This window comes from Heterocephalus glaber, unplaced genomic scaffold (genome assembly GCF_053883595.1).
Source record: "Heterocephalus glaber isolate CG9 unplaced genomic scaffold, H.glaber_assembly_v1.0 deba00001454, whole genome shotgun sequence".
NCBI lineage: Eukaryota > Metazoa > Chordata > Mammalia > Rodentia > Bathyergidae > Heterocephalus > Heterocephalus glaber.
The window spans coordinates 13,121,740-13,134,292 of NW_028258303.1; the positions used below are offsets into that span (position 1 = coordinate 13,121,740).

The following is a 12,553-nucleotide window of genomic DNA, read 5'->3' on the forward strand; positions in this document are numbered from 1 at the left end:
CTCTTGGACTGTTTCCTTCACAAGGATGTAGTGACCATCTTTGTTTCTCTTAATTAGCTTTGGTTTGAAGTCTACTTTGTCTGCAAATAAAATTGCTACCCCTGCTTTTTTCTGGGTTCCTGTGGCATGGAGAACTGTTTTCCATCCTTTTACTTTCAGTCTATGTATTTCTTTTTTGAGTTAGGTGTGTTTCTTGTATACAGTATATCGTTGGAGTTGGCTTCTTAATCCATTCTATCAGTCTTTCTCTTTTGATTGGTGAGTTGAGATCATTAACATTGATAGTTATAATTGATAGATCTTGACTCATCCTTGTCATGATGTTTTACTATTGTTGGCTCTTTTATTTCTTATTTTTTCCCTCTTTCCCTTTAGTTTCTTACCTTGCCTGGTGGCTTCCCTCTGTTGGGCCTCATGGAGTTGTGACCCTCATTGTCTTTTTCTAGGATATTGCTTAGAATTGTTTGGAGTGCTGGTTTGGTGTTCATGAAATCTCTCAGGTGTTCTTTGTTGTGGAAGTATCTAATTTCCCCATTGATTTTGAAAGATAATTTTGCAGGATGTAACAGTGTAGGTTGGAAGTTATTTTCTTTTAGGGCTTGAAATACTTCACTCCAGGCTCTCCTTGATTTGAGGGTTTGTGATGAGAAGTCTGCCATGAGTCCGATGGGCTTTCCTTTGGAGGTGGTTTGTTTCTTTTCTCTAACTGCCTGTAGGATTTTGTTCTTCTGTTGGGTTTCTGGGATCTTAACTATTCTATGCCTAGGTGTAGATTTTTTTTGATCATGACTAGTTGGAGTTCTATATGCCTCACTTATCTGTATGTCCACTTCTCCACTTCTGTCTGGGAAGTTTTCTACTATTCTGTGAACAGTTTTTTTGTGTCAGTTGTACTTTCTGCTGTTTTTTCGAGGACTTCTATCAATCTTATGTTATTCTTCTTTGCATCATCTAGCAGCTGCTGGATCGATTTCTCATGGTCCCTTACTAATTTGAAGAGATCTCTGTTTTCATGGTCCTTACCTGCAATCCTGTCTTCTATATCTGATATTCTATCTTCAGATTCCCTTAATCTGTTCTGCATGCTTTCAATAGAGTTTTTATTCTCCGGAATATCTATTTGAATCTGTTTCATGGATTTCATTTCTTTCTTATGTTGGGGGATCATGGTTTCCATTTCTTTCTTATGCTGGGCATTCATGGTTCCCAGCATGTTTCTGAGCTCATCTGTTTTTTTTTCATCTGTTTCTGTTCTAGAGCCTCTAATCATGTCTTTCACTCTGCTCACCATCTCTGTAGTTATGCGGAAGATGATTGCTGCTTTGAGTTTTTCTAGAGCCTCAGTCATCTGTTTTGTTACTTACTGTGCTATCAGTTCAGGGTGTCCATGTGGTTGATTATCACTTTTCCACCTCTTTTCCCCCAGAATTTTCCTTTTGTGGGGTGGAAGTCTGAGTTTGTGCCTTACTTAAATGTGTTCTCATTTTTGTTTTTGGTACTGTCCTTGGTTTAGTTCCTGGGTTGATACTTTGAAGTTGTTTATTGTAAGTATCTTTGTTGATGTATTTAGAACCCTTATGGAATGATTGCTTCTCAGAGGTGTCTTCCAGGTATAGCTGGACTTTAGGTTTTGAATCTCTAATAGCTCCGAGGCTATCTGATTTTCATTATACCAGGAAGGATAGCTGATAGATCAATCATAACACCTTAGCCCAAGTGATACAGTCAGCAACACAGTAGCATCAAGTACCTTTTAGAAAATGATAATTTGTGGTAGTTATTAACCTATCACCTTTAACTGTGTGAATTAAATCAAGATCAAGAACCAATACAACATATGTTTATAGTGAATGAACTCATCAATATAGCAACTTTGCCTTTTGGGATGGGGAGTTAGAAGGCATTGGGGAGGGAGGAATAGGCAGATAGAGGGATAGGGGAAGGTTATCAGTGAGGCCAGAGGACACAAGCAAGAGAAGGAGAGAGGGAAACATTAGCCACAGCAATTAGACAAGAGAAAGAAATAAAAGGAATAAAGATAGGAAATGAAGAAGTCAAATTGTCATTATTTGCAGATGACATGATACTCTATATAGAAGACCCCAAGAACTCCACCAAAAGTCTTCTAGACTTAATAACCAAATTCAGTCAAGTAGCTGGTTACAAGGTCAACACACAAAAATCAATAGCTTTCCTCTACACCAATGACAGACTCACTGAGAGAGAAAGAGGGCAAATAATTCCTTTCACAATAGCATCCAAAAAACTGAAATACCTAGGAATCATCCTAACGAAAGAAATCAAAGACCTCTTCTCTGAAAACTATGGCACTCTGAAAAGAGAGATTGAAGATGATATCAGAAAATGGACAGACATCCCCTGCTTCTGGGTAGGAAGGATTAATATAGTGAAAATGGCCATACTTCCAAAACTGCTATATAGATTTAATGCAATTCCAATTGAGATCCCAGCAGCATACTTCATAGACCTCGAGAAAACAATCCAAAAATCCATTTGGAGCAAGAAGAGACCCAGAATAGCAAAAGCAATTCTAGGTAACAGAGACATGGCAGGGGGTATCACAATCCCCAACCTGCAACTCTACTACAAAGCTACTGTGATAAAAACAGCATGGTACTGGCAAAGAAACAGACCTGAGGACCAGTGGAACAGATTAGAAGATGCAGAAACAACACCAGACACACTCAGCCATCTCATCTTTGACAAAGGAGCCAAACACCCTCACTGGAGGAAAGATAGCCTCTTTAATAAATGGTGCTAGAAAAATTGGGCTTCAACTTGCCAAAGATTAAAACTAGACCTATATCTCTCACCATGCACTGAACTAAAATCAAAATGGATTAAAGATCTAAATATTAAAATAGAAACTCTGAACCAGTTGGAACAGAGGTTAGGTAGAACCCTTGAAGACATAGGTGTAGGAAAAGATTTTATGAACAAAACCTCAGTTGCCCGTGAACTAGCACAAACAATCAACAAATGAGATCTCTTCTTATTAAAAGGCTTCTGCACAGCAAGAGAAACCACCAGCAGTGTGAAAAGACAACCCATAATGTGGAAGAAAATCTTCACCTGCTCTTCCTCAGACAAAGGTCTACTATCTCGAATCTATAAAGGACTTAAAAAGATCAGACCTCCCAAGTTTAAAGACCCAGTCGAAAAATGGGCATCTGAAATGAACAGACATTTCTCAGACAAAGAAGTAGAAATAGCAAATCAATACATGAAAAAATGTTCAACATCACTGGTCATTCGAGAGATGCAAATGAAAACAATGCTGAGATTCCACTTCACTCCAGAAAGAATGGCTGCTATCATGAAATCAACCAATAACCAATGCTGGCGGGGCTGTGGGGAAAGAGGAACCCTGCTCCATTGCTGGTGGGAGTGTAGACTGGTGCAAGCACTGTGGAAATCAGTATGGAGATACCTCAAAGAACTAGGACTGAAAGTCCCATTTGACCCCACTATTCCACTGCTGGGGATCTTCCCCAAAGAATTAAAAGAATCATACCACAGTGATATATGTGCACCCATGTTCATAGCAGCGCAGTTTGTAATAGCTAAAACTTGGAAACAGCCCAAATGCCCATCAACTGGAGACTGGATAAAGAAGATGTGTTTTTTTTATAAAATGGAGTGCTACTCAGCCATAAAAAATGAGAAACTAGAGACATTTATAGCTAAGTGGATGCACATTGAGGGACTACTCTTAAGTGAAATAAATAGGACACAGGTGTAAATACCAAATAGTTTCTCTGGTGTGAGAAACTGCAAGTGTAAATAAGGACTAAATGTATAATAGGTAATGTGAAATAGGAAGAAAAGGGGCAAAGGGGAACGAAGTGGGAGGGGTAGGGGAAAGGATAGAAGGGAATGGGATTAATATGAGAAAATGGAAAAATAGGACCAAAATCTTTGTAAATAGGGAGGACTGGAGGGGCTGAAGGGAGGGCTGGGCAAGGGTGAAAAATAAGAACCAAGAGAGACTATGTAAAGGTGCAAATTTCCAATGATGAATGTCATTATGTTGTATGCCTAAAATGTACCAATTATTAGAATGAATAATCGATAATGTAAAATAGGAAGAAAAGGTCCAAAGGGGTAGGGTTAGTTGGAGGGGCAGGGGAAAGGAAAGAAGGGAAAGGAAAAAATGATGAGAAATCGAAATAAAGTCTTTGTAAATAGGGAAGGGTGGAGGGCGTGAGGGGAGGGCTAGGAATGGGGAAAAGATAAGAACCAAGATGGATTATGTAAAGGTACAATTCCCAATGAGAAATGTAATTGTGTTGTATACCTACAATGTACCAATAAAATAATACAAAAAAAAAAGAGAAGGAGAGAGAAGAAAAGAAAAATAAAGAAGAAATACGAATCGGGCAGAACAGGAACACAAAGGGAGATGAAGAACAATGTGGGACAGCGAGGGAGAGAGAAAGAAAAGAGAAAAGAAACATTTTAAAAGAGAAAAGAGAAAAATATAAAAAGTAAGAGCAAAAAAAGTGGTAATTTTGAAAATAAAAGATAAAAATGAAGGGCCTCCTTCAGGGTATATCTCTCCTGTCACAATAAACAACGTGGGCAGCAATGTGCAGTTATAAGTCAATGATTCTCAGTAGCCAGTCACAGACTTGTGAGATTCAGGCAGATTTCTGGGTGCAAGTCCCAAGTTGAGCTCCCTGTCCTCCTGCAGGCTTAAACCCTGCAAGATTCTATTACAGGTTCCAGCTGCCTTTCCCCTGAAAATAGTCCAGGTTCAAATGGGAGGTGATGATCCCTCCAGCTTACCAAGTACAGTGGTCTGGTGTGCCTTTATTGCAGAGAATCTCTTCACTTTTCCAGTGGGCTTCAGTTTTCATCAGGGAGCCTGAGAGAGGCCCTCTCTCTGTAGTTCACTTCTGCAGCTCAGGACAATGGCCTTTATGTTCCCCTGTGACTCTATAGTGTGGAACCAGGTAGCTGCACACCCAAGAGGCCAGAGGCGGGGGGCGGTGGGGGGGGGTCCTGTTGTTGCAGGGTCTGCCCAGCTAAGCTGGAGGCTGGTGGGTGTGCTGGGGAGGGGGCGGTTCTCACAGTCTCTTGGATGCAGGTGGTTGGGGCAAGCCGGATGGAGCAGGTCGCCTCCACCTGCAACCATTTTGACCTCAAGGGCCAGCTGGTGGCTGGTCTCCCTTAAGTATTATAGTACTGTATACATACTAACATTTAGGAGATGAAAAAAACCAGCTTATTACCTTGTAATATGCAGACTGGCTATAGCCAAATTCACTGGTACTGTTTTTTCTATTCAGATATAAATGTCCTGTATACATTCAGGCTTTTTGTGCTGAGTAGTTTCTGACATTCGTTGAGGCATTTCTAGGAAAGTATTCTGTTGATCATACATAGAAATATCTTTCTCTTCACAGTAGAATTTCTGGTGTGTTTTTTTTTTAACATTACAAACATGGTTGATTTTTTTAATATACTGATAAATTGATGTCTGAGAGACACATTCTCAGACTTTCCCTTTGTGTTTTTATGTAGGTGAGACAGGCATTGGCAAATCCACATTAATGGACACTTTATTCAACACTAAATTTGAAAGTGACCCAGCTACTCACAATGAACCAGGTGTCCGGTTAAAAGCCAGAAGTTATGAGCTCCAGGAAAGCAATGTTCGGCTGAAGCTAACCATTGTCGACACAGTGGGATTTGGAGACCAAATAAATAAAGATGACAGGTACGTGTTCAGATATTGTGGGGCTATAAATGGGTGAAGAGATAGTAGGATCTATCCTGGGTCAATTCAAATGCTAAAGGTTTGTGTTATTTTCTATTTGTGGGGCTTGGTCCTCTTACCACCTAAAAGATATGGCATTCTTGTCCTCAGAGAAATTTTCTGGGAATATTCTTTTTTGAGACCACAAAATTGATTCTAGCTGGGGTAAGCAGAAAAGGAGTTTGCTAGGAGGAATAAGGTAGCCTATGCCATTTTTTCCAGGAACATTTGAGAGCCAGGTTTTGGGGTTTTCCAGCTAGGAAAGTGAGAAATAACCATCTACCCTGCAGCATGGTATTAACAGAAGTGCCTCCTGTGAGCTGCCTCTCACTTTGTGGGACCTGTGACCCTGGAGGAGGGCTCCAGAATCTCCACATCTATCCCAGCCACCAAGTGTCTTCACCATTGTGTCTCCTTGTGTGTGGCTCTGCTTGTATTGCTCACTCCCATCTTCCAGGCCTTGCACAGCTGCATCTGCTGGCAGAAATTGAGCCACATCCAGATACTAGGTGAAAGAGATCCTGGAAGATAGGGCTTTCAGTTTTTTTAGTTCTATAGAATAAGTCATTAAAAAGTAAAAGGAATTTGGATGAGCATCTGCCATGCTGTCCTAGTCTCTGAGGCAGAATGGGTTATTTGACCTAAAACCCAAACACAGTGAGATGAAAACTGAATCATATGATTTTGTATAAAAAGCCATAGCCCAGGACTAGGAGACTACACTCTGGTCTGGGTTTTGCGAGTAAGAAGCTGTGGACCCTGGGAATATACCTGATTGGAGATGAATATACTATGCTCTCTCAGGTGTTTTCCAGTTCCTAGTATATGTGAAAAGTTGAGCTTCAAAGAGGGATGTTGTAAATATGAGGGGTTAGCCTATGTTTTGATGTTTTTTGGCAAAAGTAATTTTAGCCCTTAAAGCCTCACAGGGAAGCAAGCATTTTTATGAATGATCTGCTAGAAAAATGTTAACTGAATTTCCAGCTGGCATAGGATCTTCACTCTGGTGGTCATGGTATGGTGTGAGGGCCTTGTGAGTTCTCTTATGAAGTGTCTGGATCTTCCCTCAGGTTGCTCAAAGGTGGGAAGCACTTTGGATATAGAACTTGCCAAACTGAGTCTGAATAATGATAGGGGTCTCAGTCAAGCCTATTGAGGAATTCAAGTTAATTGAATAGATTAAAGTTTTCTAAGCAGAGAAGATTTGTTAAGCTGGTTAGGTAATTTATATAACAAAATTCTGTGTACATGTGGAAAAAGGACATGTTTAGCCTACTTAAGAAACAGAATATTTTTTAAGCATTTTGGTCCAGTAGTTTTGTGTAGATCAAGGTTCCTAGCTACCAGTCCATTCTTGCATATTCATTCGTGAAAACTATCATTCTTTACATAAACTTGAAGATGTAATTATAAAATAATATAGTGAGCTTTTATTTTATAAAATACACTTACCCCGTATATAAAGCCATCTAGGTTTGGATCTTCTGTATGGACTGCTGTTTCCCCTTACTTGAGGGGTGTTATAATCTTTGAATGGGGCTGGGGATTTAGCTCAGTGGTTCTGCCGCCTGCCCCACAAGCACAAGGTCCTGAGTTTGATCCCCGGGTACCAAAAAGAAAAAAAAATCATCTTTGAGGTCTCCTAATCCAAATCCTGCTCCCAGGATTGTATTTGTATTCCTTCTCAAGAGCACCAGTCCTATTCAATCTCGAGTTTAAATTAGTCACAATTATTATTATTATTTATTTATTTTTGGTACTGGGGATCGAACTCGGGTCCTTGTGCTTGTGCAGCAGGCGGCGAAACCACTGAGCTAAATCCTCAGCCCCACAATTATTTTTAAATATTACATTCATTCTCTAAAGAAGTTAGGGGAAGTTAACACTCACATTTGACAATGGTTCTAGACTGAGACTTCAGATATATTTTTGAGCTATGACACCTACAGGAATGTCCCATGCAGTTACCAGCAGATAAAAAGTCGTGGTATGTTTCTTAAAGGCTTAGAAACTTCATTAATACCAGGTTTTTGGTTTTTAAACAAATTGCCCTGAAGTCAGGCGTGGTGGTGCATGCCTATAATCCCAGCACTCAGGAGGCTGAGGCAGGAGGATGGCTAGAAGTTTGTGGCCAGCCTGGGCTGCATAGTGACTTCAAGGCCGCCTGAACTGCATAGCAAGACCCTGTCTCAAAAACAAACAAATAAACAAACAAACATATATCCTGAAAACTGTACATGTTACCTATCCTTGTTTTGTAAAGAGGAACTTTTGAGCTATTTTTATATAGAAATGTGCTTTGTCTAGATGTATTTTAACAATCCTTGACATGAATATGAGTGCAACAGTACTGATAGAAATATTTAATCCATTCTTTGAGCTCTGAGCTCTTTTTGTATCTCTAGAGCACTTTAAAGGCTCCTCAGGTGTTTCCCTGTGGGAGTAGGAGCAGTTGTTAGATGCAGTGAGAAAGACTTTTTGTTGCATCTGGTTAGAGTGGACACTGTACATCATGCTGGAGCAGGGACACCTGAGCTCTGACACTGCAGCTGAGCAGCAGCTTCTGACCTTAATGCCAGGGAATGACACAGAGGTTGCTGGCTGAAGGCTGCTTGTAATGCCAAGTGAAATAAATGAAGAGCAAATGCTTGCGACAGGAAAAAGGGTGCAGCAGCATTGTGGAAGGGGGTGGGTAGAGCATTTGAACATTGCAAAGTCATAGAACCCATGTGGGGCAAGGCCTCATCTCCAGTTCTCAGCCCAGACAGATTCTTCCAGGGGTTAGAGAATCTCATGTTTGTGCATTGCCTGATTGGGCCTTGTCTTAGTTACTTTTCTCATTGCCGAGACAGAATACTTGATACCCAAAGTAAAAGGAAGAAAAGTTTAAGCTCACAGTTTGTAGAGGTTTAAGTTCATAGTTGGCTAGCTCTAAGGCAAGGTGGTATTGCAGAGGAGAAACAGTTCATGACAGGCAGAAGGCAATGAACTACAGGTGATAAGCAGTGACCCTCTTTCAGTCCATTGTGTCCTATCCAGGCTACCAGCCCTTTAGGGCAGGTAGCACTCACACCCACGGTGGGGTACCCTTAATCCTACCCAGAACTATGCCAAACCAGTCAGTGGATTAATTAGTAATCAAACACCCTTGATCATGGCATCACACGCTCCAGGTGCAGGCACCTCTGAAAAGCCCTACCTATGACTCCATGAGGCTTTGGAGACATCTAGAGACTCAGGACAGGCCTTTTTGGGATTCCCACAGGACTAAGTATGTCTTCTATCTGGCATCTTATTGCCAAAATTACATGTGCCCACTGGGCATGGTGTCACGTGCCTGTAACTACTGATGTGGAAGGATTATGATTTCAAGGCCAGCTGGGCAACTTGGTAAGACTCTGTCTCAAAATAAAAAGGGCTGGAGTGTACCTCGAGTAGAGCATGGTCCTAGCATTGACTAGGCCCTGGGTTCACTCTTTAGCACTGCCAAAAAAAATTTTAAGAAAAGAAAAGAAGAAATGATTCTATGTGCTCTTCCAGCCTCAGACTAAGGGGTTTCACTCAGTGTCACTGAGTGACAAATAACTAAGCAAGCACAATGCAAGTCCTCATATTTGCAGCTGGAGTCTTCTTTAAGAAATTGTCTGACTCATTTGGGTCAAATAATAGTTTCCAAGGAGATCTAGAAGAGAGGAAGTGTAATGTTAACTTAACCTAGATACCAAATATTTTTCTTCTGAAATTTCTTGACAGCTGTTGCATAATCTCTTTGAATGACATTTGAAATTCGTCGGTACCCTGTGCCTCAGAGGGCATTGTTGACACTGATTACAAACCCAAATGACTTGTTTAAAAATAGTTATTTGGATGGGCTTTGCTTCCATCAAAAAATTGGAAGTGGGATGTGCATTTTTGCAGTGGTATGTAACCATATGGAAAGGGATGTGCTCTTTCTCTAATCTGTGATTATTTTTCTTACTTTGGGAATTAGGCAAGCTTTTTTGCCATACATGTAAGACTTCAAGAATGTCCCAGTTAAAAAAAAAAAAAAAAAAAGAATGTCCGAGTTTGTTTATGTAGGCTTCGGACATGTCAGCATTCCTGCATCATTATCCGCCTCTGGCCAGGCTATCTAGAAGGAGGTAGGGAGGCAGATCTGGTAAGGTTTCTTGTTACATGTAACTCTTTTTTTGTTGTTGTTCAAGGGCTTACTTGCTTTGGCTGTCTGTACTCTTTGGGAAAGAAGGAAAAGGGTCCAAAGAAGAGGGGAAACCAAGCTTTGCTTTCCAGCTGTGATGGAATTGTTACTGCCCCACTTTGGGAGATGGGAGGTGGGCTGTCCATGGCATATCATGAACTGTAAGGATAACCTGGAAGAGCATGGGTGATCAGAATCCACAGAGAGAGAAAATCTTCAAGCACATCAGATCTTTATGAGAGTCATACAATAGTAGTGAAGCAGACTGTTTGCCTTTTAATTTTTTTATTATACTTTCTAGCAGAGTTAGTCCAGGGGTAAAGAAAATTGTCTTCACTAAGAGATAATAGGAAGATAAGAGGAAAACATGATTTGGTCATATGTACAATGGAGATTCAGTCCCTGCATGAAGACATTGGTCATTTTGTAAGAATGATCAGTAGGTAGGATGGATGGACAAAAAAAGATAACTTTTCTAGCAATTTCGGGTCTACATCTATGATTTTATTGCATTTTTTAATGGATGGAGTTACATGAATAACAGTGAGCCAGTAACAAAGGCTATTGCCATGTCTTAACAGGAAATGGAAATTATACGAAAATGGAAAGACTTGTTTGGCTCCTGTCCCCCCCCCCACACACACACACTTGGTATGGCTATAATCTAGAGAAGTTTAAATTGGCCTCACAGAATATAAATAGGTATCCTCTTTTTTTTTGGAGACAGGTTCTCGCTTTGTAGTCCAGGTTGTCCTTAAACTCACTGTGTAGCCCAGGCTGGCCTCAAACTTGAGGGAATCCTCCTGCCTCAGCCTCTTTAATGCTGGGATTGTAGGCATGCATCACCATGCCTGGCTGGGTATCCTTTTTTACAAGTAGAAACTAGCAAAAGGCAAAGTTGGGATTAAGGCTTTTTCTTTCTTCTGATCATAAATACAGATAACAAGTAGAAAGGAGATGGTTGAAGGAAGGGGCAGAAAATTTGTTTCTGGGATTATGACTGGGACTATAAACCACTTAGCAGGTTTGTTTCTCATCAAGAGGAAGCTGCTTCATTTGCATAATTAAATGTTTGACACAGGAAGTGGTGGTTTTGGTAACCAGATCTCCAGGAGAATCTTGGTTTCCTTGTTTATAATGACACAGAAGGTAAGATAAGAACAATTTCATGCTTTCTAAGAAAGAGGAGGTCTCTGGGTTGTATAGTCACACCCTCACCATGCTGAGGCATACAGGGTCTGAGGGTGTTGGCAGGGGAAAGAGTTCGGTTTTGGACAGATTTAGTTAGAAGAACAATTGGAAATATCTGAAAGCAGTTTGGCAGATGGGTCTCTGAAGCTCAAGGGAAAGATCTGGGCTGGAGTAGAAATGTGGAACTTACCGTCAGTTAGAGGATCAATGAAACATGGCAATAAACATGATTTTTCCGGAGACCACAGAGCATGGGAAGAAGGGAGATTGAAGGATAGGCCAAGAGTGTCCAACAGGGGCAGGCGAAGGAGGCCTAAGATGTGAGAAGAGAACAGAAGATTTGTGAATCCAGCTAAGAAATGTCCTTACCAAGAAAGGAGAGATGCTATACTTCCCGTGACTTTTGGAGGATTGGAATCAAAACCAGAGGCAAGAAGGGACATTAATAGAAAACAGAAGTGTACTTGGACTACTGTTGAGAAGAGACAGAGAGCTCAAACTAAGAATCTGGGGAGGCATGAGGGACAGACGCTATGAGCTGCTTCTCCTCCCCATAGGCTAAGAGGGTGCCAGGGATGACCCCCAATGCTGGGACACCTGCTTCAGTGTCAGGCAACTGAAGGGTCAGACCCTGGGACAGGTGAGCCTCCTTGGAATGGCCTGTCCACTTTGCCATTCAGGGCATGCTCTCAGAAGCAAAACCCTCAGCAGAGCGTAGAGTTCCCTGTGAGGGCATAGAATTCCTGTGGGTTTGGGTTTTGTTTTTTTCTGGTGTGTGTGCGTGTGCATGTGTTTGGTCTTTTAAACCTCAAACTACTTTTATCTATTTTTGATTATATTATGTTTATAAAATAAGTGTATGTTACCTTGACGTGCCAGTCTTTTCTGATCGAAGTACATTTTTGTCCTTGCTTTCCTTGTGAGGAAAATGGGACACAGAGAGGTTTAGTGATTTGTCCAAAGCCAATCAGGCAGTGTCTGAAGCTAGATTGTGGTCTGAGGCATCTTACTTGAATCTAAGTGTCTAGCCACCATCCTAGGTAACCATCCCATAATAATTAGGGTTGTTGTGGTATAACACTTGCCTATATTTTAAAATTAGAAAATAGGGAAGAATCTTATTACTTGCTCACCCTCTTTTGAGATTTTCCTGTTATGACTCACAGCTTTTTAATTGCTGAGGCATAATCTACTTTTTTTAAACACTTGAGAGATTCTGTGTGCTTCAATTGAATGAAAGGATTATGATCAAATCACCAAAGAAAAATACCATCAAAAACTATTTTTACTGACTGTTTTCAGCTGAGGCCATACATTTGTTGTTGTAATTTATTTGGGGGGTGGGTGTTTGGTTTTCTTTTTCTTGGAGTATCTGCTGACAT

General features: G+C 40.8%; 1 protein-coding gene across 13 annotated transcripts in view; it reads left to right on the forward strand.

Annotated features, from left to right (window-relative positions):
• Septin11 (septin 11) overlaps positions 1 to 12,553 on the forward strand; it is a 102,837-nt gene that overhangs the window by 58,971 nt on the left and 31,313 nt on the right. For all 13 annotated transcript variants that reach the window (XR_015452887.1, XR_015452888.1, XR_015452889.1 and 10 more), the window contains exon 3: positions 5,548 to 5,743. Coding sequence is in view for 10 of the 13 variants with exons in the window: in XM_004848021.4 (XP_004848078.4) it covers positions 5,548 to 5,743 (196 nt within the window). In the remaining 3 variants the exon portion in view is untranslated. The remainder of the gene's footprint in view (positions 1 to 5,547; positions 5,744 to 12,553) is intronic.